Here is a 25,523-nt window from a genome sequence, read left to right on the forward strand (position 1 = left end):
GGTTTGTCATTGGAGTTCACTTTCCGACTATCCGTTCACTTACACATCACCTATTTTATTTTGTTTTATTTTAGTTCATTTTTTTCGATGTTCATTTCGTTTTGTTTAATATGTATAAATATGGTAAATTATGTATTATGTAACTGTTTAAAGTCTTCAAAGCAAAAATAATTACCCCAAAATAGTGAATTTCATGTTGACAATTATCGAGGGGGTCCGATTTTCAAATATTGAGGGGGTCCGGTCCTCAAATATTGGGGGGGTCCGGACCCCTCGGACCCCCCGGCCGCGACGCCCTAGACCGACCAATGCTTGAACAGCTCGGAGTAAGCTCATGAGAAAACAAGGTGCAGTTTTCTTGGACGAATGGGCAGTAGTCACTTCAGTGGCGGATGGGACAGCATGAGCCATTACAGTTGCTAATTGAAGAGGAGAAGCTTCGCCCCCTCCCCCTCATCTATTGTTTTTGAATGCAAAAAAGAGAGTGGATCTAGTTTCTAGTTTTAGGAAGGTTTCTGCACTAGAATTAGGACTCAAATTAAGAGAATTGCGTTTACGAGTTCAGAGAAAAAGAATTAATAACACGAACAACTGTACAGTAAGTAAAAAGAATTATGCGTGCAGTTAATGGGGGGTCCGGGAGGAAATCCCCGAAATTTTTCCAAATTATAGCTCCGAAAACGCATTGTTAGACTATTTCTAAATTATCTTGGGTAATGTTTGAAGGGGAGGGGGATTTCCAGAATTCCTAAAAATCTTTTTGGAAATTAATGTCTGGAAAACGCATTGTGTAAGCTATGTTTGGAAATTCTAGAAGTGGTGTGTTCAGGAACTCTTTTCAGGCAAAATTTCTCAATTGAAGTTCCCAAAGGGCAAATTTAGACGACAATTGACGCTCTTTGGGGGGAAGACGATATTTTTTGAAATTGAAGTTCTGTAACAAGTTTGCTACCGATAAATTGACCCCCCACCCCCAAGTCAGGGTCTACAGGCACACCTTATACAATAACGATTGAAGAGGAGGGACTTTCCATAGCGTGAAGACAGAATTCATAAATTTAATGAACGTGTAAAGCGAAAATTCAGACGATACGTATATTAATGATATTAGAGAAAAAGGATTAAGAAGCGATACCCAGAAATTTTTTGAAATTTAGGTTGTAAGAACATACATGTGCATGTTATCTTTTTTGGCGGAGGAAACTAAAGAACCTCAAAAAAGTACCTACACGTTTTTTAGACTTCCCATGTATGAAAGGGGCGAGCGCTGTAAGCACAGCGTGCTGCGCCACCTGTTGGCATTTTTTAAAGCTAATTTCCAATTTCACGCATATGATTTTTAAGGGATTCATAAAAAACCATACCGTTATTTTTATTCCAATATCGTCTTTTGTTTTCGAGATATATCAACTCGAAATATCTCGAAATCCTCTTTACATTGTCACTCTTTTTCTCAGAAAAAAAAAACTATTTAATATGAAACAGATTTTATTTTCAGAGTAAAATAATACAATTTTATTCTACAAATAAATTTATTTCATTAACTTTGTGAAATTGATCAACATCAAAAATACATAAAAATGATGTTTGAATTTGAGCCTAATGTATTAAGCAGTATCAAAATAAAACAGTAAGTACCACAACAAAATAATAGAACAAGTACTAATAAGAGAATAAATAACACATAATGGGCAATGCACAGCAATTTCCGAGAAAAATATTACTTTTCGAGACTCTAATTGAATATTATTTGCGGAATATTTCATTCATCGGTTAAAAAAAAAAGTCTAATGATAATTTTAAAATGCAATTTTGAAATTATTTTTCGATACGTTATGCAAACTTGCTACTGCTCATAATTTTTTTTAAAGAGGCGAAAGGAGTTGGCGAAAAATTTAACTGAAAAGGAAAATTAAGAGCATTAAAATATGAAGAAAACAGCAGCAAGAACTTACACGTAAAATAAAAAAATATTTTTTCAAACAACATTTGCCACCGTGTTTTTTTAAAAACTTTTCTAAACGAAAGATTTTTTTCACTTTGTCTTGAAAACTGATGTAACTATTTTTTTTTCTTTTAGTTTATGCATTTTAATGTGTTTTTTAACAATATGAAATTCTTGAAAAGTGTTGTTTCTCAAAATTACTAAGTTTTAAACGAAGCGATAGACGTGTGTTAGCTACAGGTAGTTTTTTTTCTTATCAAATGGGTAAAAACGGAAAAAAAAAAAAAAAAACTTTTTTTTTCTTAAAGTGTGACTTGACGCCAAAAACACTACTGAAAGAAGTTTTCAAATCTTCTGATCATTGAAAAAAAAACCCTTTATAAACTTTAATTGCATCTCTTTTTCATTTCTTCTTAATTTGTTAAAAATATTTGTGTTCCTTCAACAGCCTTTGCTGAGTTGAATTTGTTTTGTCACAATAACGATAAAACTTCAAGACAAATTCATTAAGAATCGTGAAATAATTTTCTGTGCTCAATATATTTCGCTTCATTTGCATTATGAAGGATTTTGCTAAATCTCAAAACAATAATAACAATAATAATAAACTATTTATGAAGTTGTAAATCTTGCAAGTGTGAAAAAGTGGCAACAAAGTATTCAGAAATTTAATAAAGAGTAACAACTTTATGCAAGAAGAAACTTTTCTTTCTCTTTAAATTCAAAGGAAACATTTTCTATTCCATTAATTTTTATTGTTTCTATGATATTTATTGTTTTTTATTACGAAAATCAATAACATGCATATGAGACGAGTGAACATTCTTAAATAGAAAAAGAAAATGAATACTGGAATAGCCAAAAGTTGTTCAATCCCCTTATAACTAGGCAATTTTTTTAAAACTTGTTTTTTTTTACAAGCTGAATACCAGTTAAGAAAATTGAAATTGTGTGTAATGGATATAATTTAAGAGTTATAATACGGTTTCAAGAGTTTCATTTTACATGTATACTTGATTTTTTCTAGCCTTTAAACATTCAAGTTCACCCATTATCTAACTATCAGGCCCTCACTTTATAAAAATGTCAACCTAGGGCAGAGACGTTATCTTCCTCAAAAAGTTACAAGCTTCATTTGATTTCTGGCAGGAAGTCCTCTCTCCCGTTTTTATTCTGTTACTTTTCCCACACACTAAAATGTACAACCTTTTCCCATACTTTTAAAAACAGTTCCCTTTGACAATGATTTGTTTTTTAATTTAGCTATAAGGATGTTTAAAAGTATTTAGGAGTTTTTCTTCAAATTTTTCTTTTGAATTTTGCATTCATTCGTTAGAACTTCTGTAACTCATTAAAATTCCCCAAAACGCAGATACGGGAAAAGGATTCTAGGGCCCTCAAAAATCGTCCATATAGAACTTAAAATTGCGGTTTGGAGAATGTTTTTTTCGAGAAGTTAGCTAAAGAACGCATCGGAACTCCCATTCAAGCTTAAATGTTAGTTATGCTTTGATCCCCTTTCCAAATTAGTGGTGGTATTTTAAAATACCATAACTACAGCCAATCTTTTGGATTTACCCTTCCCTGTCATTGAACTTTTGCATAATTCTTATGTGGTTCGTGTAAACTACTTGAATTCTGCCCTCAATCGCTACATATTTTTCTTTTTCTATTCAACTTCCCCAGTCATTGGATTTTACTAATTTACATTGACTTAATTCCGAGGTTTTGGCACAGTTCTGTTATAATTATTTTTTTAAATTTTATTTTTGTCATCCTGCTCCTTATACCCATTAAAAAACGTACATATCTAAAAATTGACTATCACTCTGATAAACTATGTTATAATATTTCTCCTGAGTTTATATGAAGTTTTTGAAACTAAATTTCGAAAGATGATATAACTTCAAAACAACAATATGACCAGTAGAAGTTATTTTTCATGATTTCTAGCAAGTTTTATCGCATAAAAGGTAAATTATTTTGTGCCCGAAGCTGGAAAAGTAAAGAAACCTCAAAAAGAGAACTTCTCATGTGACTCGCAATCCAAGTAATTCTTTTAACATATCACAGATAATGAACTGTATGAAAATCAAAAGTTTTAAGGGTTACTATTCAGGTAACCAAAATTCTGCTGTCTGATGAAGAATTCGTCCATGTCTAATAAAGAACTGTAGAAATCTTCATTCGGTAAAGAACTTAATTCTCCTCCTAAGTCCTCCGGTAAAATTTCAGGGGGTATTTGCTGATGCAGGCTGTCAAGATTGTCACCATGAAAATATATCTGAAAAGAAAATCATGACTCATATTCTGAATTTAGCAAATAATATGTGAGCAACTTTATGACACAGAATAACAGCTATTTACCTACTGCTTAACTTGAATTATTTAGCTTACATTTTTAAGTTGAAAAAAAAAAGACAAGACAAATACTTACACAGATTTTTCAATAATAATAATAACAATTTTTATAATAAATGTTAAAAGCAACAATAATGGTGAAAAGAAAAAAAAATAGTTTTGTGAAATTTAAATTGATCCACTCAAATTTATTACACTCGAAATAAGTGTAAAAATTGAAAACATATTTAATGAACAAACACACAAAGTAAATGAATTACATTATGCACTCTTACTTTTGTAATAGTTTCTACAGCTACTCTGACTGCTTCAAGTTTACTTCAATTTTGCACGCGTTGTAATGAAACAATTGAGCAAACAAAACTGCTTACATTTCACATTAAGTTAGCGAAATTAAGATTTCATGCATTAACAATAATTATAGTTTGCTACGAAAATTTCTTTTCAGCTTATGTGAACAGAAGTTACTGCTGTCTGAGCACATTTATACACTTTAAAAAAATTCGAAACGTCGCTAATTATTTCCATGGAGCGTTTCGGGATTTCACAGGTTTTTATTTACTTTCTGTGAAAATCAAGTACCTTTGTCAAAAAGTTGTAGAATTACTACAAGTTGCACGAATGCAGATTTCTTATTGTCGTGAGACATATGCCCTGTCCGAATTGACTAAGCTTCCAAAAAGAGCGAATAAGTCTAAGCAAAGTTGCTTGCTTGCTTGCAATTCCGTCTCAGCCTTGCAATAATCCTGTTGGAGCTTTCTTGGTAAATCAGGAAGATGTCAAGCTGCTATTATCAACCACCCCCCAACCTATTCGAAGTACGATGCAGTGAAAAATATGAAGCAAACAAGCTCAAGTTCGTCTTTTAGCTCCCTATTCAGTTGTCATCAAAGAAAAATTTGGAAGTAGAAATAAATGAAAATAATTATTTTTTCCAGTATTGAAAACTCAACTAAGCAGCAAAAAATTTCATTTGCTTGTTGCTTGTTGCAGGAAATATGTTTTTTGAATTATTTTACTGCCTATCTAATAAATGGATGAAATTGAAAAGGAGTTAAAGGTAATTAATACAAATTATTAAGGAAACAGCATTAATATTAGCTAACAGCAAAATATTTAAACATTCCCTTCATTGATTTCCAAGATACAGTGGTGGTAAAAAAAATTGCATCACTTGCGCCGCAAAGGAGAGGAATATCATCCAGTTGCATTCAACACACAGTCAAGCATCCCGTATCCCACATGATTTAGGGAAGTATTTCTGATCAAGGAGTTGGTGGGCTTCACTTTGGGTAAGGAACAGTAAACGCTCAGGTGCATATTGGCATTTTGGAGGAGAAATTGCTTCATACTATCCGAGATCACTTTACCTCAGTTCCAAACGTAATTTTCCAGGATGATTCTGCTCCGTGCCATAGGGCAAAACTGGTAAGTAACAATTTAAAAACCTTTATCCTGCCATCTGACTTAAATTGACGTGGGTTAAGTAATTTTTTTCTCTAAATTCACACGCAGGTTCAGAAATGGAAAAATGAGCATGGGGTCAGTAGTTTGCCTTGGCCCGGAAACAGCCCCAATCTCGTTAACAATTATTGGATTCCTGCTGTTAAATGTTTATTTCATAAGTTTTGCAGAACTTCACATACATTCATCGTTAATTGGCGACCAAAGCTTCTCATATAATCCCATAGTTGTAAAAATGCGAGGGCGATGCCATTTTTTTTACTAGCACTGTAACTTTCGTGACAAGCAGCTATTAATTATTAATTAATTTGTCAATCAGGACATTATCATATCATTATGCTCTCAATTATATATATATATATATATATATATATATATATATATATATATATATATATACACGACAATGCACAAACATACCCTATTTTGTACTTTTTCATTCAAAAGAGGTTTGACAAGAGCAAACAGCACAGAAAAAACACTGGAATTATTAACCACGTGGATGGCTTTGTTTCGAACTGGTAAACAATTCTGAAAGAAAAAGATCACTATAGTTTGCATTTAAAAATACAGCAAAATAGTATATACGAAATAGTATAAGAACCAATTACCAATTTCTTTGCAAGTGAAAAAAACATTTAAAAATAAATATTGGTACACTGTAAAAATATTTACTGAGTATTTCCGTGTAACGTTTCGGGATTTTAATGGTTTTCATCCACTTCTTGGAAAAATCAAGTATATTCGTCAAAAAGTTTCCTGAATTGCAACTAGTTGTCACAAGCCAGACTACTCTCTGTTGTAAAAAATACTTTTAGTTCCCAGTTTAAAGATTACTTGAGAGTATTTGTAAGGTGTATCGGTTTCAGCCCGATTACGGTTCGTTAATGCTGATTAGACTCCCAGAGGGAGCGATTAAGTATGGACTACGTAGCTTTGCAAGAATTGCAATCAAGTGAGATGCTTGATACTAACTTGCAATTCTGTCTTAGCTTTGGCCATGCTTGCAAACTGCTTTTGACTCTGTCTTCATAAATCGGGAAGGCGCCAGACTGTTGAGTTATCCCTCCTAAGATTACTCTGAACTTCCAGAGACACGACCGACCTGAAACGGGAATATTTCTGGATTTTTCAGGAAGGCTACTGGATTTTAGCGGAAAACATTCCTGGTTTTTGCGAGACATGTTACTGACAGAAATTGGGCACATCAGCTGCCTATTATTTTCCAGGAGCGTTTCTGAATCGTTTTTACAGTGAAGCAACTTTAGCCTGAGTTTCTTTTCATTCATAACTTTGTCTTTTTTTGCACAGAAAAAAAAGGTCCCTTCCTTCGTTGTAAGTGTAAAAAATGAGTAGGGTTAGTAGAGGTGATGGAAAACATAATTTAAATGTTTCAACTTAAGATTTTCCCCCTTCCTTTGGAAGAGTTGAGATATGAAATGTTGTGTCTTGTGTCTAAGACTACTCTCAGAGAATCTGCCCTGTGAACACAATTCAGAAACATTCCTGGAAAATAATGGGCTGCTAATATGCCCAGTTTCTGCTAATAACATACGTTGAAAAAAAAAAAAAAGAACGTTTTCCGCTAAAAGTCAGGAACTTTTCGAAAATTTTCCTGAAATATTTCTGAAGAATTCAGAGCTCTCCCGGCAATAGCTCGTCACGTCTATAGAAACTTCGTTAAACACTTTAGTAGGCTTTAAGTAACAGCTTGGCGCTTTCCTAATATACCAAGAGAGCTCCCAAAACCACGCTTGAAGCATTCCTGCAACCTAGGGCCAAGGATTAGGCAAAATTGCAGGTAAGCAAGGGCAACCCTTGTAGAGCTGCGGAAGCCAAAGTCATTTTATTCTTCATTGGGAGCTTTGTCATCCTGGTCTGCAGTGGTAACAAAAGAGTGGCAGAATCACTTAATAAATATGCTTAGCTACTTTTTAAACTGGTAGGTAAAAAAATGTTTCACAACAATGAAAAGTTTGCATTCATGTAACTTGTAGCAATTCAGGAATCTTGTTGTGAAATATACATGCTTTTACAGGAAATTGATGAAAACCAGTGAAATTCCGGAAATTTGTCCAATACAAATCTCTGACGCTTCAGAATTTTCTCACGGTGTGGGTATAAAATATTGGACTGAATGACTATTGGTTAACGAATGAAGTTATGTTTTCATTTTCCCCAGTGTGTTTTCTTTCACACTAGAAACTGGAGTAAATGTAAGCACCCCTTTTATTTCTCCATGACGTTGGTGCGGATAAGTATAATCGCACTATGCACACCCAGTCCAGATGCTTAAAAGTTCTGCACCAATGATACTCAAGCTGCGGCCCGTAGATCGTATGCGACCCCCTGAATTATCCAAATGTGATCTGAACTGATTTAAAAAGAAAAATAATTCAATAATTGTATTATGCGGGTACGTGAAAAATAAGTCGCACTTGAAAAATAACAGAAACCATGATACGGAAAAAAGATGGGGAAAAAAACAATTATGTTCGAAGATAAGAATAATAAAATATGCATCAATTTGTAATTAACTGCGTACGATGATTTTAGACTACAGAAACAGAGAAAAAACTTAGAAAAACACGCTTTTGTAGCAATATGAACTAAAAAGTAAACAATAACCTCTGGATGTTAAGTATGATAAAATAATTGACCAAACAATTAACTTTAATAAGAAAAAAACCGTGGGGTGCTGTCTATTTACATTTTTGCAAGGACAACAAATGGAGAAAGTTTAAGACAACTGATATGAAGCATTATGGGTGCTGTCTGTTTACATTTCTGCAAGGACAACAAATGTAGAAAGTTTAAAACAACTGATATGAAGCATTATGGGTGCTGTCTATTTACATTTTTGCAAGGACAACAAATGGAGAAAATCTAATACAACTGATATGAAACATTATGTGTGCTGACTATTTACATTTTTGCAAGGACAAACAAATGGAGAAAATTTAAGACAACTGATATGAAGCATTATTGGTGCGATCTATTTACATTTTTGAAAGGACAACAAATGGGGAAAATTAAGACAACCGTTATGTATCATCCCACGCTTTTTTTACATTAAAGTTATTAGTTTGATCAATCATTTATCATACTTAACATCCAGAGATTATTTTTCACTTCTTGGTTCATATTGCTACAAAAGCGTATTATATATTTTTTTTAGTTCTTTTTAAGCTATAAATTTATTTTTTAGTATTTAGTTTTACTTGTTTTATGGCAAACTTTATTTTAACTAACTCAAGATTTTTTTCCAAGAAATTTCTCAAAAAATGACTCAAGGGCTCAGGTATCAGTCATCAATGTATGATGTGCCAAAATCATGTTTGTATTACTTTAAAAATTTGAGATATATTTCAATAAAAGCATTGTTCGACAAAGACCTTGATAGACAATGAATTTGCAATTGAAAGCTTGCCTACATTTTGGCATGAAATTAGTTAAAAACTATTACAATTCCCGTTCTAGTTACCTTGGAACATTGGAACAAATTTTAAATGATGCAGAACAATCAGGGGCTTCTACCGATATTTAATTCTAATTTCTGACAGCATTTTTCGTCCTCATAATTAATGGATTCATGAAAAAATGATTATAGTTGGAGCTAACTAATAACTAAAAGTTATTGAATTTGATACATTGACATCGGGTCTGAGTTCGCATGCCAAATTTCAAAAGAATCCAATCGCAGGAAGTGGGTGAAATTTGAGTTGCAAGATTCCATTACAAGATACATACATACATACATACAAGTGAAGATAATAAAAGCGGGGAAATAATTTTATGATTGGAATTTTGCGGCAAGGAAAAAAAGGGAAAAATAACAGAACCTATAATATGAAAAAAGATTTAAATAAAAGGGGGAAAAAGCAAAGAACAATTATGTATGACTACGGGATGATAAAATATGCACCAATTTGTAACTACATACAATGCTTTTATACTGTAAAAAATGAATTGATATTCCTGGTAAATAAATGACCAACTTTTGTTTGAAAAATAGATTTACCCATTCCATGTATACACGAAAGAAGCAAGTATATGATGTGAAGTGAACGCATCTGTTATGTAAATAAATAAATAAGAGAAAAAAAATGAGAATAAAACAACTAGGCAACAAGGAAGTAACATATATTTACCTCTAAAGCATTAATAAAGCACTTAACATCTGAAATTGGGATATTAAATAAGTGGGACCAAGAGAAATCTTTCATGTCTGCAATGGTAACTAATCCAGTAATTTGAGTTACAGGATTCAACATGGCCATTTCATTGCACAGGAGATTGAATTTGAGGATATCTTCGCAAAGGGAAACTTTAGGATCCCATTTACCTACAAGGAAAAAAATGACAAAATCCATGAGATGAGAAATATTTGAGAAAATAGCGAAAAAACTGCATAAAAATCATACTTATCCATCTTAAACACAAATGATACTCAACGAACTAAACAAATATTAAATAAGTTGGTTACCTTAATCAAATGGTAACACCATAGTTCAATTTTTACTCAATTAAAGCCTAAAATAACTTATTATCTAAACAAATCTTCCAGCCAATAGGTTTCGATTCCTTTTCACCATAAATTTCATTTTTCAGCCTATAAGCTGAAAACACCAAGTAAAAGTCGGAACAATAGACATGAACTGTTAATTTACCAAGAATATTGACCGACTAGCAATAAGACATTTCTACAATGAGCTTACATTTCTTGGTTTTTCTTTTTTTTTAATAGACAAGTAAATGGAAGTTCAAAGGTTTGATTTAAAAAAATGCATTTGTAGTGATGTGTTATTTTTGAGTTGAAACCTTTGAAGTATTCTACTTCTGCAACAGACTTAAAAATGAAAGATGTAAGACAATTCAATAGGTGAGCAGTATTCACGAATATAAGCAGTGATGTTCCCATCAATTTTTCTGAGGGTATACTCCCAGTAATCCATTACGCACAATATGTGTATGCAATCATATGCATAATATGTCATAATATGAAAATGTTAGAAGCTTGAGGGTATACGCTATTTGGGGCTGATGAGTGCTAATAAGCACGAAACTGCAGTCCTTGGCTGGAAATGACTGAGCTGGCGGTGTATTTCAGCTTTAGCCCTGCTAATGGGCGGTAATTTACTGAATATACCATATGACCTGCCTTTAATCTTCGAGTTGAACCGAAACATTGCTTCGGTCACTCGTCTGTATCTGTGCTAATTATATTAGCTAACAGTTTGTTTGGCACTCTTGGCTTCCTTAAGAAATTTTCCATCTCTAGTTCAGTCACTTTACTATGCCAAGCTGATCAGTGCTATTAGGCACGAAACTGCAGTCCTCGGTTGGAAATGACTGTTGGCTGGCGGTGTATTTCTGCTTTAACCCTGGGTAATGGGCGGTAATGTACTGAATATACGCTATTTGTCTAAAAGGTGTTTGAGAGTATACTGCATATATGGTGTATAACCCTATGGGAACACCATTGAATCTGTATACATAAATGGCTACTTCTGTATGTATGTCCGGGGCAAACTTCAAAACTACTGCACGGATTTCAACCATTTTTTCACCATAGATAGCTACATTATCAGGAAGCAAATTAGGCTATAATTTTTACAAGAAAACTTAGTTGAAAAAAGTTACGAGGGAAAACAGTAAATTTCATGTACTTTCCCCACTAAATAATTAAATATAATACCCATTGTTACAAAAATTCAATGCCTAACAGCATCAATATTAATAGTAATCATATTGAAAGTTTTGAATCAAGGCTTCGCCGGAGCACACATGAATTTCAAGTCATTTCAACATTTGGAAACTCCACTTTTTGCACACATAGGGAAATATAATAGAGAGCTTTTTTTTTCTTTTTCTTTTTTTGTGCGTGTACTATTCAATTAAATAAAGAGCACGGTTTTTTTAGTGATCTTTGTTTTTGTTAGTTTACATTTTGGAAATTCTTCAAAGTTTTATATGCTTCAATTCGTGCTTTCGTTTCTAAATGAATACCCGTTCGTTCTTTATACTTATTGCTATTTTACTTTTATGCACTGTAAAAACGATTCAGAAACGTTCCTGGAAAATAATAGGCAGCTGATGTGCCCAATTTCAACCACTAATATATCTTGCAAAAACCAGGAACGTTTTCCGATAAAAGTCAGTAACCTTTCTGAAATATTGGAAAATATCTTCCGTTAAAGCCAGTCGTGAACCTTCTAAAAAATTAAATTATTTGATTAGAACTTCCTTGATGTACTAAAGAAGCATTGGAGCAACCATGGCCAAAGCTACACGAAAATTGCGAGCAAGAACCAAGCATATTCCTTGCCTCGCAAGACTGCAGCTACCCAGTGACATATTTGCCCCCATTGGGAACTTAGTCAATCTAGATGACCCGTAATCAAGTTAAAGCCTATACACTTAATAAACACACTCAGTCAATCTTTAAACTGGTAGCATAAAATATCTTTCACACCAGTGAGAAGTCTGCATCCATGCATCTTTTAGCAATTCAGGAAACTTTTTTGCGAAAATACTTGATTTTACGGGGAAATAGGTGAAAACCTCTGGAATCCCGAAAGGTTCCACGGAAATAACAAGTAACTTTTCGGAATTTTTTTACAGTGTGAGTAAGGAAGAAGTTTGATTTTTAATCACGTCAAAGCGGTGTGTTTTGAGTTCTTTCAGTTAAAACAGAAAACGAAAGAAAGTAGCGATTGTTTCTTACAATTATTAATGACCCAGGCAACGCCGGATATTTTTGCTAGTGTAAACATAAAGAAATTAACTAAAAGCAAAATATTTGAAAACTTGAAGTTTCTTACCAAATCTTGACATCAAAATAGCACAGCCATTCTTCATTCGATAAGGCAAAAAATAATGAATTCCAGACTGCATTATAGCCGCACAAGCCGTAGGATTGAAATTTCTAAACATATGAGGGTATGTTATGCGAATAGAGTAATATTTTTGCACGAGAGTCCAGGCCGCTTTTACGCTGAATTTTCTGGCTCTTAAAAACTTCAGTAGGAAGCCATCATCTGTGCATGGTGTGAGATCAGCGTCATCTGAAAATAACGAAAATAGTTACATTTTTAAAAGGTACAAAATTGCACTGTAAAAAAATTCCGAAACGTTACCGAGTATTTCCGTATAACGTTTTGGGATTTCAATGGTTTTTATTCCCACTTCCTGGAAAAATCAAGCATCTTTGTCAAAAAGTTTCCTGAATTACTACAACTTGCACAAATGCAGACTTCTCACTGTTGTGAAAAAACGTTTTAGCTCCCAGTTTAAAGATTAACTGAGCGTGTTCATAAAGTGTATTAGATTCCAACCGATTACGGTATGTCCATGCTGTTTAAGCTCCCAAAAGGAGCGAAAAAGTATGGACTACGTTGCTTTGCAAGAATTGCAGGCGAGTGAAATTCTCGATACTTGCTTGCAATTCTGGCTTAGCTTTGGCTGTGTTTGCAATACTGCAAATGGAACTTTCTTAATGAATCAAGAAGGTGCCAAGATATTACACGACTGACTTAAAACAAGATGATTTCTGAACTTTTCAGGAAGCTTCCGGGATATTTTCAGGAAGTTTACTAAATTTTAGCGGAAAACATTCCTGGTTTTTGTAAGATATTTTACCGGCAGAAATTGGGCACATCAGCTGCCCATTATTTTCCAGGAACGTTTCTGAATCATTTTTGCAGTGTGTCTCGCGATTTTTTTTCAACGGTCGCAAAGCTGAATTAGTATCTATACTGTTAAAAGCTGTGCGCGTCTGTCTGTGTGTCTGTATCTCTTCCGGATTGTTAATTTCTACCATGTCAATACTTTAGAGCAGGAATTAAAATGGAGGGAGCAAGTTCAATCATTCATTGGCTTAGCAGAAGCTGACTCAAAGACCACAAGTCACGTGGCTCAACAACTACGAATGGCTGGCACGTTTTGCGTAAAACAAGCGAAAGAAACCAGGTTTCTTCCAATGCTTTGGTTCAAAATCTCTTACATGACGTGGGGTCTTGGTTTCATGAAAGAAAGTCTTCACTCCCTCCATTTTCTCTCTTCTCAATGGTCAATACTAGCTCCGTTGGATACAGGGTATGTATCCAGTGGCGGATCTAGAACTTGGACAAGGGGGGGGGGGCTAACTTAGGTCTGTTAAAAAAAAAAATCCAGAATAATATCGTTCAGCATCCTTTTCACGAGAATGTTACGACATTTGTTATTTAAAATAAGCATATGTTTATTTTTAACTTGTAAAACATGAAATACACTAAAAAATTGTCAAAAGAGTCTATTTTTTAAAATGATTATGAAACAATTTTTCAAAAACACAGTCGGCACATTAGTTGTAAGAAAATAAAATGATTTAATTTGTTACTCTAGTTTAAAAAAAAAAAAAAAAAAAAAAAACTTTAAACAATATTTGACATGTTCCCAGTTTTCCAAGCACATTCTCCTCTTCTTACTTTTGCAGAAGAGTTCAATTATTTTGTCGACAGATACATCTCTATCTCTTGCCACATTTGCTAGAGCAAGTCCATTTAACCGTACTTCTCCCATTGTGCTTCTTAAATAGGTTTTTATCCTTTTTAAGGTAGAAAAACTACGTTCAGCTGTTGAAGTCGTTACTGGGATTGTTGCGAAAATTTGGAGAAGGAACAGCAATAGATGGGAAAAACGAAGGGTCTAGCTCTTTCAGTGCCCCGATAGCTGTTGTAGGAGGACCGCATATCGGCAGCCATTTATTCCTCCACATCTTGATTTCTGCTAATAGCAAGCTCAAACTTCCTAGCTCATCTGTAAAATTCCTATATTTGTCTGCAGCAGTTATTATTTTTGTCAGTATGCCTCGACAAGTTCGATGGAATTAGACCTTCGAGGAAAAGCACTCCAAGAAAATCTCTGCTAAATCTGCAATCAATCTCGGAAATGAAGTGATCTATCAGAGGAAGAAAGACTGTTCGTCTGAAATAAACTTCTGGATTTTCTGGAGGTGTATAGTCTCGAGCACTTTTACGCTTTCCTGATCTGGGTATTTCTAACTCCAGATCCAATTCTTCAGCAATTTCAAGGCAGTTTTTGTAAATAGTTTGAAATTCGAGTTCTGCGTTTTGTCTTACACTCCGAAAAGTGTCCAAAACTTGAGACACATTAGCTAATGCAGAAGACAAATCCTGCTTCGGGCTTTGCAACTGCTGACTTAGCCTCAGTGTCAAACTGAGACAGTACACTGATATTTCGACGCCAACAATAAATTCACTCCTTTTTATTGAAGCATTTAACATATATGCTTTTGTTGACGCTTCGGAAGAGGCAGTTGTATGTAAACTTTCCAGCACAGTCACAACAGGAACAAGTAGTTCCTTAAATGTTATTAGGCTGTCATGCCTTTCTACCCACCGTGTAGGGCAAAGTGCTTTCAATCTCTTTTTTTTAGTTTCCGAAAAGTCTTGCTTTTCTACAACATCGATTAATGCATTTGTTCTGTGCGCTGAAGCCGAGAGAAACACAGAGACAGTCTCAACTGTTCCCATTACGTTTCTTATAACAGGAATTTGGCAGCTTTTTGTGATGCACAAATTCAGGGAATGGCTGAAACAATGAGTATAAATGGCGAGGGGTTGCTGCTCGGAAATTAGAGCTTGAACGCCCTTAAATGGCCCAGACATGTTGCTTGCTCCATCGTAGCCTTGTCCACAGAGGTATTTGTAAGACAAATTCAGTTTTGTCAGTTCTTCGTCTATTGCGGATATAATCGATAAACCAGTTGTCGCTTTGAGTTCCACGAATCCAAGGAAATCTTCCCTGGTTGTGAAACTGTCTATGTCGACATATCGCACACAAAACGTAAACTGCTCCTTCTTACTTTCATCTGTGGTTTCATCACATATTATTGAGAAGTATTTGGCTTTTTGTATACTACTCGTAATCTCCGAACGGATATAATCGCCAATGAATTCGATTATGTTGTTTTGGATTGTTTTGCTGATATGTGTACTGTTTTTTCTGCAAGTGGTAAGGTGCGTTTTCAAATCTTCATCACCAGCATCAATTCTAAAAGCCAATAGACTTTTGAAAACACCCTGGTTTCCTCTTAATGCATTTTCTTGCTCTTCCCTGCTGTTCAAATTGCCATCATCCCTATGACCTCTCAAAGGCATATTGTTATGGGCACAAAACAGTACGGTTTTTACTATAGGCTTCAAGCGTTTTAAATTTTGCTCTATTATAGAGGCTTTTCTAGCGTCTATCAGGAGGCCAACATGACTTACTGAACTTCCAGGAATAGGCTCCATGGATTGTTTAAAATGCAGGGCTTTTCCCACAGAAAATTGATGGTATTGGGTAGTTTGGTGATATTTTAGTTCTTCTGTAGCTTTCTTAAACTTAATCAACGGCTCCTTAACGAATGTTTTAAGCACCTGAAAATAAATAAACATCTTATTAAACTGCAATATAAAAAAAAATTTGACGCTCAATTAATATCCCAATTTAGGTGTTAAGAACCGGGTGGAACATTAGAAGCAAAAGTCTTTCGAAATTATTCAAACTAATTTATGTTGATATTCGAGGTTTTATCTTTTAACAGTATGCATGAGTTGCTTATTCCTTTGTATTACTTGATTTCGAATTGAGGTAATTTCAATAATGCATTAAAATTACCATTCTTCCTATTTTTATGGACTTTGCTTAGACAATTAAAAAAATTTGTTATAAATAAATACAGCTTATGAATTTACTTGTCTAATATGATAACTTTTAGTTTACAAGCCTTAAACATATGTAAAAAATATGATGTATCGATGCCATCGACGTTAAAACTGTTAACATAGATATTTTGTCATTGATGTTTCAAAAATAATTAAAAATTAATTTAAATGAACTGTTTTAATAATAATTTTTTTATCTACGAGGTTGTTTTGGTCTATTTCTTCCTTTGGCTTGTGAATGATGGAAGCTTGATCGATATTGACATCGTGAAATGTATTCAGTGGGTCATGAGATTTGCGTAAAACCTAAAGCTGAGTTTGCACTAAGGCGCGGGGTTGCGCGATTCCCGTTTTTTAAAAGATCGCGGTCTTTCTTATCTTGAATTTTTCTATTTTTCAAATGTATTTAATAACGACAGTCAGTATAAATGAAATAGCCGAAAAGAACTTTTGACCACCACTTTATGGAAGAATCTAAGAAATAAACCAAAAAAAAAAAAAAAAAACAGAAAAAAATATCGAGAAGAGCGCTTAAACTATTATTTTGCCTATAAAGAATATTGACACTATTAAAAAAAAAAACAAATTCAATTCAATTCTGAAAAATGCCACTTATGAACTGATGGAATTTCTCACCTGATTTCCAATTCCAGCTCCAGTTGGTGCAAACAGAACGCACATTTTACAAAATCCACCAGACGAAAGCTCACTGTAAGCAAGCCAATTGTACTGCTCCAACCATTCTCGTCTAAATTTACGGTTCTGCTTTCCTTCAGCTCTTGTTGGAAAGCTATAACTCACCGGAGGCTTCCATGTTTCATTTAAATATTTCAGCTTTTTATCGTCATCTAAAATCTTTCCAACAGCTAATCCAATATCATATAATTGATAATTTGTTAAAGATGTTATATCAGTAGGATTCTAAAAAAAATACATTTATAAGTTAAGTAATTTAATATATTCCCTACAAATTATAATACATATTCCTATCTTAAAAATACATTCAAATAGAAATAATTTACCTGATACAAAAAATGTTGAATGTGCAAAACGGTTTAAATGCATTTAAAATGCAGTTGACACTCAATTTTACGAAACTCTATTTACGAACACTCACGATTTTAAGAATTATTCTCTAGAAAAAAAATTTAAAAATCTTAAATTTAAGCACTATAATTTTTCATTATTTTTTATGGTTAAACCAATTTTCTGAAAACGAAACTATCTTTCTCTTGCAAAAAGATAGTTATTTAATAATATATGAACAAATAAGATTCCTTTTCAAAGTTTTAGTGAATTTCAAAAAATTTGTCTAATTCATTAGCAAACATTCTAAATTCACACCTTTATTTTTTCAACTTATGAGAGTACCAATGTAGAAGAGAGAAAAAACTATAGTAGTATTGCAAAAAAAAAAAAAAAAAAAACCCTCAGTATAAAATGTTGAAACTTAACATGTGAAAAATAAATAAATGAATTAAAAATTGAACAAAGGCACCTGATTTTTATCAGATTGCTTTGAAATCACCTCATCTTTTGCCCATGTTTTGGGGGTAAAAAAAAAAAAAAAGGATTTTTCAATGCAAAAAAAAAAAAAAAAAGTGCAAGCTTATGGATGCAGAAATTCGTTAAACGTCTTAGACTCCATAATCTCACACCTTTTTTTACATTGAAAAAGGGGGTTCCTGCTAACATGACCCCCCCCCCCATGTACCAGCAATCATGATTACTATTTTACTTATTTATGCTTTAAACGATAATTTTAATTTTATTTTTGTATATCAATATACAGTTTGGTATGTTATAACATATTTAAAATATAGCTGAATTTTAAAGAAAATATATTTACTTGTTCTTTAGAAGTCTCACATCCAGCTGTACAGTTGTTCACATTCTCAACGTTAGATGTAGTCGGCATGCGTTGTAGTAGTCCATTATTAGAACACGGCTGTTTGGAATCTGATGGTATTTTATCGATACTAACTCCATCGTGTCCTTGGAAATCATCAGTTATATGCGTATTGCTTTTACTAAAATAATCTGTAAGTCGACGCTTCATATTCATTCGACAATACTTATATTTAAAATATCAAAACAATTACGAAATAAATCAAGTCAAACTCCAATTTAGCGCCCGCCCTTTAAAGCGCCAGTCCAACAAAATCGCCACATTTGTTTCTTAACAAAACTTCCAAGTGTGAAAAAAACCAAGAATCCAAGTATGAATTTTAATACAAGCAATTCGTTAAAACAACAGTTCAATACTGCGACAACCGATGCCGCGTCCCAGAAAAACTTTTCCACAATTTTCCACCTTTTATTATTTTAACTAAATTTTCGCTCTTGGTTTTTCCTTATCAGTAACCTTAGCATATTATGAGCATTACTACTTCGTTGTGCTATTGCTGGTTGTTCAAAAGAGAAGTACTCAATGTTGTCTCTGGGCAAAAACAGCCTATTAAGAGTTCATTTGCAATAAACATAAGTCCTAACGAGACACATGGTCAGCAATTCAACATTACAGAAAGGAACTATTGCTTTTTTTCTAGTCCGACTGCATATTCCTAATTCAGTGGGAGGGACTCTATTATCGGTTTCCCCGGAAATAGGGATGCACCATACCTGCTCCTGATGATACCTGTCAGTAGCCATTATGTATCGTCCTCTCCGGCTTGCTTAGTACACTTGCTTAATTTACTGCCTAAACGTTTTGAAAAGGATTAGTGAACGACAGGTTTTCATTCTGGATGTCGCGGGCTTCAAAGAAAGAACAGTGGTGTCCGTTGACAGGAAGAGAATTTAGTAAACATAATCCTAGCTTAAGTTTACAAAAGTGGTGCAGTAATGAAAATCGCTGAAATTTCATTTTCTATGAATGTAATTTTTAACCAAATGGTAAGGGTTGCTATAGTATCCTTAGCACCTCCCCCCTCCTCCCCACTGCTCTACAGATCCACCATTGAAGCTGTATAAATTTTATGAAATATTACAAACTTAGTAAAAATATTGCAGTATTAAAAATATCTAAAACTGAAATTTTATCGAGTGTAAGTTCTGACCTCAAGGGGATACTATAGACCCACTTATCCCCCCCCCCGCATAGATCCGCCATTGAAATGTATAAATTTAATTTAATATAATACAAACATAAAATATCCATAAGTAGTGCAGTATCAAAAAATTTAAAATTTCAGTTTTATCTAGTATAAGTTTTGACCTCATGGAGGTAGGGGGGGGCTATACTCCCTTGCCCCCCCCCCTCATGCGTTAATTGGAAAGTAATAACTTCAGATTAAAAACCTCGATAGCAGAACAAAGTTATTGTCTCGAAGACTTTCCATGAAATTACAAATCGCGTTGTAATCTGTTGTAAGTTTTAGCCAAATGGGAGAAGGGGTCACAGTCCCCTTACTACCCCCCCTCCCACCCCAAACTCGCCATTAATAAACCACCGTATATAGTGTACATATTTAATAAAATATAATGCATGTTTGTAATTCGCAGAAGTATTGACGTATTTAAAATCTTCGAAATTTCGGTTTTATCTAGTGTAAATTTTGACCTTATGGGAGAGGAGGGGGGGGGGCTATAGCTCCCTTAGCCTTGGAATGATGTAAAATATATTACGGCTAACTTTCAGATTAAAAAATACCTCGATCGCAGAATGAAATTATTCCCTCTGAGCCGTTCCGTGCCATTGCAGATCACAATTTAATCTGTCGTAAGTTTTGACGAAATGAGAGAAGAAGCTACAGTCCCTTATGCCCTCTCCCCTCCCCCATGTATACGCCGCTCTATATAGTGCTTCTATATTTATTTAAATATAATACAAACTTAAACATGTTACAATATCGCAGTATTAAAAATCTCTGAAATTTCGATTTTATCTAGTGTAAGTTCAGACCTCATGGGGGGGGGGACTATAGCCCCTTTAGCCCCCCCCCCCCCCGTGGATCCGCCACTGATAGTGCTTCTGTATTTATTTAAATATAATACAAACTTAAACATGTAACAATATTGCAGTATTAAAAATCTCTGAAATTTCGATTTTATCTAGTGTAAGTTCAGACCTCATGGGGGGGGCTATAGCCCCCTTAGCCCCCCCCGTGGATCCGCCACTGTATGTATCCAAAGTTAAGCCATTCCGCCGTGTCTCATTAATCTAATCCAAAAGGGGTCGGACATACAGGATATCCTGGGAACATCCAATGATAAAACCATTAAAATCAATGATTGTCACCCGCCGCAGGCGGGTGACAATCATTTGATTCAAAATCTCTTACATGACGTGGGGTCTTGGTTTCATGAAAGAAAGTCTTCACTCCCTCCATTTTCTGTCTTCTCAATGGTCAATACTAGCTCCGTTGGATACAGGGTATGTATCCAAAGTTAAGCCATTCCGCCGTGTCTCACTCCTCTAATCCAAAAGGGGTCGGACATACAGGATATCCTGAAGACATCCAGGGATAAAACCATTAAAATCAATGATTGTCACCCACCGCAGGCGGCATTGAACCACCGCAGGTGGCAAGCGGGGGTTGGCGAGCGAAGAATTTTAATACGGTAACTCTGTACCTCTGTGTTGGACTAAAGTAAGTCTAAAAATGGCGATTTGTATGTTATTATTGCATTGTATGTAGAATCCTATTTCACATCGAGCCTAAACAATGTAATTCTATTTTTAAAAAATCCTTCCAGTGATTTAGGAGCCCGAGTCCCAATATTTGTGTGCTCCAGACGATTGTTTGTATGCTTTATTGAAAAGTAGTGATAATATGACTTACTTTAGTCCTGCTTTGAGGCACAGATTTTTTTTTTTTACATACACACCGTACGTAAAATTATGAACTAATTTCAGACATGGCCAAAAAAAAAATTTGTTTTTTCGTATTTCATACCTGATTTCAACCAGTTAATAGTACGGTTTTGAAGCTATTGTGGGATGATGGTTAAAACAGTTTTCTGTACTACTAGGGTAACACCCTCCAGTAATTGACAGGTTACCAGTGATTGGCACTTCCAACAAAAATGTCCTAAAATAAGATTCGTATCTAATCTTTTAAAAGTAGAAGGCTATATTCCAACTGAATGTACATTTACTTTAAAGATTATAAGTTCAATTCATGTTTGTAAATGGTAGCAGTGCGGAGGAAGGAGAAACAACTGTGGCTTGCGTCAAATCAGCCATTTTTGTTGCAAAAACTTCTTCTCTGGCTTAAGGGAAGCATGCGCATCAGTTCATTAAAATCTAATTAAAAATATATTTTAATTTTCGTTGTCAAAACTTTTGTTTAAATAAAAAGTGTTACTTTGAGTGGGGGTTAGAAATATATTTTTGTCCTTTTTTGGATTTTTGAAATAATGATGGATGCCATTTAGTGGTGCTTTAGTTTTGCTAGTCTCCAGTAATTGGCACATGTGCCTATAAACTCTAATGTCTCATGCAATATGTCACTAGTTTGATTTCTGATACTTTTTCAGCAACTTTATTATATGGGTTCGACTATTGATTTGAATCCTACAGAATATAGTGTTAAATTTTAAATAGAAACAATAAAAAAACAAATATATTTGCCTATCAGTCAGATACTGAGACTGTAGTGAATCGGTTTAAATTTTTTATGGTCCCTTAGAATCATCGGGTCAGTATTCTTTTTTCTGTGGAAACAGCCATATTCGTAAAATCGAAACTACATACCGACTAATGAAACAGCAATAATCTCGATATTTTTTTCTGCGCAACACTTTAAACTTATTTTTATTTCTATAAAGTACTTTTTTAGCGTCAAGATGTGTGATTTAACAATAATTTATGTAAAATTACCTACTTTAAATTAACATTAATTATGTTTCTTATGATGATAAAATTTGGATGTAATCTAAAAGTGAAAAATAAAGTGATTTTCCAGTTCTATTAACATGGGCCATTTACTGGATCACAAGGTGTCCATACACTGCGGTATGAGGTGCCAAGCATTGGTGATTTTGGTAACTTTTTTATACATATATTTTTATAAAAATATCAATTCAAATATTTTTGATTTTAGGGAACTGAATAGGTGCACAGATGTGCATTCTTTCATACAAAAATATTTATAAGTAAATATTTATTTTTTAAGAAATGAAAACAGTGGTAAGTTTAAGGACAAACTCTTAAAGTGCCAATTACTGGGGTTGTTACCCTACACAGTAAAACCGATTCAGGAACGTTCCTGGGAAATAATGGGCAGCTGATGTGCCCAATTTCTGCCAGTAACATATCGAGCGGAAACCAGGAACGTTTTTCGCGGAAATTCAATAACATTCCTGACATTATTCTGAAGCCTACTGAAAAGTTCAGAGATATTCCCGTTAAAAGTCAGTCGTATCTCTGGAAAATTCGAGTTAACGTAGGAAGGTATAATATAATAGCTCGACATCTTCCTGATTTATCGAGGAAGTTCCAAGGGCATTATTGCAAATATGGCCAAAGCTAAGCCAGAATTGCTGGTAAATAAAGAGAATTTTACTCGCCTGCAATTCTTGCAAAGCAACGTAGTTCACACTTATTCGCTCCCTTTGGGAGATTAATTAGTACAGACGGGCCGCAGTTGCATTGAAGCCGATGCACTTTATAAATACGCTCAGTTAATCTTTAAACTGGGAGGTAAAAATATTTTTCACAACAGTGAAAAGTCAGCATTCGTGCGACTTGTAGCAATTCAGGAAATTTTTCAACAATGATACTTGATTTTTCCAGGAAGTGGATAAAAACCATTAAAATCCTGAAACTTTACACGGAAATACTCAGTAACGTTTCGGAATTTTTTTAAAGTGTACAATAGAAGACAAAAAATATAAAAAAATAAAATAAAATAGAAAATTGAAAAATCTGAAGTTTTCGCCCTTTTTCTGCCCACGGCAGAATTCGAGCTCTAGTGGTCACTCAATACCTCCCAAAAAAAAAAAAAAAATTAAATTTTTCAAAGGAGTAGCATTTTATTATTTTTATTTTGGTGACTGTAATGACATCTTTTCAGAAATTAATTCGAGCCACTTCACGCTACCACTGGTACTTGAGGTAATCAGGCCGTCACAATATTGTAAAATTATTTTAATACTATAAAATACAAATCAAAGAAAAAAATTACATTTTCTTTCGTTGTGAAGTTATTAATTTACATACTTACGGGCACTAGTTCAGATCGGTTCTTTTATCCGTCATTAAACTCAAGAAAAAGGGTTTAGTTCATGCCGAAGTGTTGTAAGCAACTTTGCATGCAACTAAATTAGTAACAGTATGAAATAAATGTTCATAAAGCACAAATTATCAATTGAATGCAGACACTTATTACGTGGTTTAATGGAACTCATTTTTCAATGCAAAAAGTGTGAGCTTTGCGATGCTACACTGTAAAAAAATTCCGAAACGTTACTTGTTATTTCCGTGGAACCTTTCGGGATTCCAGAGGTTTTCACCTATTTCCCCGTAAAATCAAGTATTTTCGCAAAAAAGTTTCCAGAATTGCTAAAAGATGCATGGATGCAGACTTCTCACTGGTGTGAAAGATATTTTATGCTACCAGTTTAAAGATTGACTGAGTGTGTTTATTAAGTGTATAGGCTTTATCTTGATTACGGGTCATCCAGATTGACTAAGTTCCCAATGGGGGCAAATATGTCACTGTGTAGCTGCAGTCTTGCGAGGCAAGGAATATGCGTGTAGCTTTGGCCATGGTAGCTCCAATGCTTCTTTAGTACATCAAGGAAGTTCTAATCAAATAATTTAATTTTTTAGAAGGTTCACGACTGGCTTTAACGGGAGATATTTTCCAATATTTCAGAAAGGTTACTGACTTTTATCGGAAAACGTTCCTGGTTTTTGCAAGATATATTAGTGGTTGAAATTGGGCACATCAGCTGCCTATTATTTTCCAGGAACGTTTCTGAATCGTTTTTACAGTGTAATGTATCCGAGAAAACCAACGAGGTGAAACAAGGAACAATATAAATAGTACATATTTAACATTGTGTATTATTATGTTACTTTTTTACATAATTATTTATTTACTTACTTTCTAAATATTCCTTCAAAGTTTTCAGTGATGATTGAATGTCACTTTCTTTTTCGTTTAATTCTTCTTCAGCAGTTTTCCGAATGTCATCCGTAATTGTCGTCGAGTTAAAAGGCATAAAGTCAGCGGACGGAACTGCAGTCTCCATAATTTTCTGACTTAAAAACAAGTGCAACAAGAAATAATTAAACTTTTCCTGAAAAAATAAGAAGATATATATTATTGTTCGACAATTCATGAACGAACTGAACTCCTTTCATGTAGAAGCTCATTTTGTTTGAGTTAGAAATATGGATCGCCTCAAAAAGCAGACAGAACCCACCAAATCAGATGTTTGTTTTCTACAGCTGTTCTTGGCATAATAATCTCACTGCGTCGCCACTGCTATGAATATACACTGATGCCTTACGGGGAAGTTGTAATCTGTTACATGTACTTCCTCCAAAGAAAATGCAGCAGTGACCCGACTTAGAGCGCGAAATAGGGAAAAACGCTTCACTTTCCACCTGCTTAAAAGGTGAAAATGTTCCCTGCATGGGGATTTTTTTTTTCTTTTTTTAATTAGATCTGGATTAAACCAGTTTTTTAAGTCAATGCAAATATCTTTGTGAATTTGTTTAAAGAAAGTGGCTTGTAGAAGGAAAAAAACGGAGCAGGAGGAAATGCTTAACTTGAACAACTTTAGAGAAAAAATAGAAAGTGTCCCTTATGATAGCAGAAGATTATGTAAAATAGAGACTTTTAAGAGACTTTTCAGAGACTTTTTGAGCACGGACACTAGGGTGGTTCAAAAAAGCTTTTTTTCAGCTACAGTTCAGTACACCCCGTATTTTATTTATTTATTTATTTTTTTATTTTTTTATTTATTTATTTATTTTTTTTTTTTTTTTTTGACTTGCTTATAGTATTATGCTGGAAAAGTTTTAGCTTCTTACTCAAATTTTAAGAGGGGTGCTCAATGACTCTTAATTTAACACTAGCCGTAGC

At 34.0% G+C, this 25,523-nt stretch overlaps 1 protein-coding gene across 2 annotated transcripts; it reads right to left on the reverse strand.

The window, feature by feature from the left end:
* Positions 1-1,474: 1,474 nt before the first annotated feature.
* On the reverse strand, positions 1,475-24,983 carry LOC129227352 (alpha-tocopherol transfer protein-like). 2 transcript variants are annotated; one of them, XM_054861899.1, is made up of 6 exons: positions 24,859-24,983; positions 24,537-24,732; positions 12,595-12,837; positions 9,922-10,115; positions 6,191-6,301; positions 1,475-4,229 (listed from the first exon to the last, which is right to left on the reverse strand). In XM_054861899.1, exons 2-6 carry the CDS (start codon positions 24,682-24,684, stop codon positions 4,047-4,049), a joined length of 879 nt encoding a protein of 292 aa, XP_054717874.1. In that variant the 5' UTR covers positions 24,685-24,732; positions 24,859-24,983; the 3' UTR covers positions 1,475-4,046. The 2 variants fall into 2 exon arrangements, with proteins under 2 accessions (XP_054717874.1, XP_054717873.1); XM_054861898.1 differs by lacking the exon at positions 24,859-24,983 and having other exon boundaries at positions 24,537-24,851.
* Positions 24,984-25,523: the final 540 nt, after the last annotated feature.

This window comes from Uloborus diversus, chromosome 8 (genome assembly GCF_026930045.1).
Source record: "Uloborus diversus isolate 005 chromosome 8, Udiv.v.3.1, whole genome shotgun sequence".
Lineage (NCBI taxonomy): Eukaryota > Metazoa > Arthropoda > Arachnida > Araneae > Uloboridae > Uloborus > Uloborus diversus.

Bases quoted from the DNA above. Each gene is read 5' to 3' on its own strand.
- LOC129227352 (XM_054861898.1), bottom strand. From the start codon at position 24,774: ATGAATTGTCGAACAATAATATATATCTTCTTATTTTTTCAGGAAAAG. The intron at 12,838-24,536 runs GTAAGTAAATAA...CGTTATTTTCAG, and splicing joins TTTGAAGGAATATTTAGAAA to ATGACGCTGATCTCACACCA. The intron at 6,302-9,921 runs GTAAATATATGT...TTTTTCTTTCAG, and splicing joins GCTTTATTAATGCTTTAGAG to AATTGTTTACCAGTTCGAAA.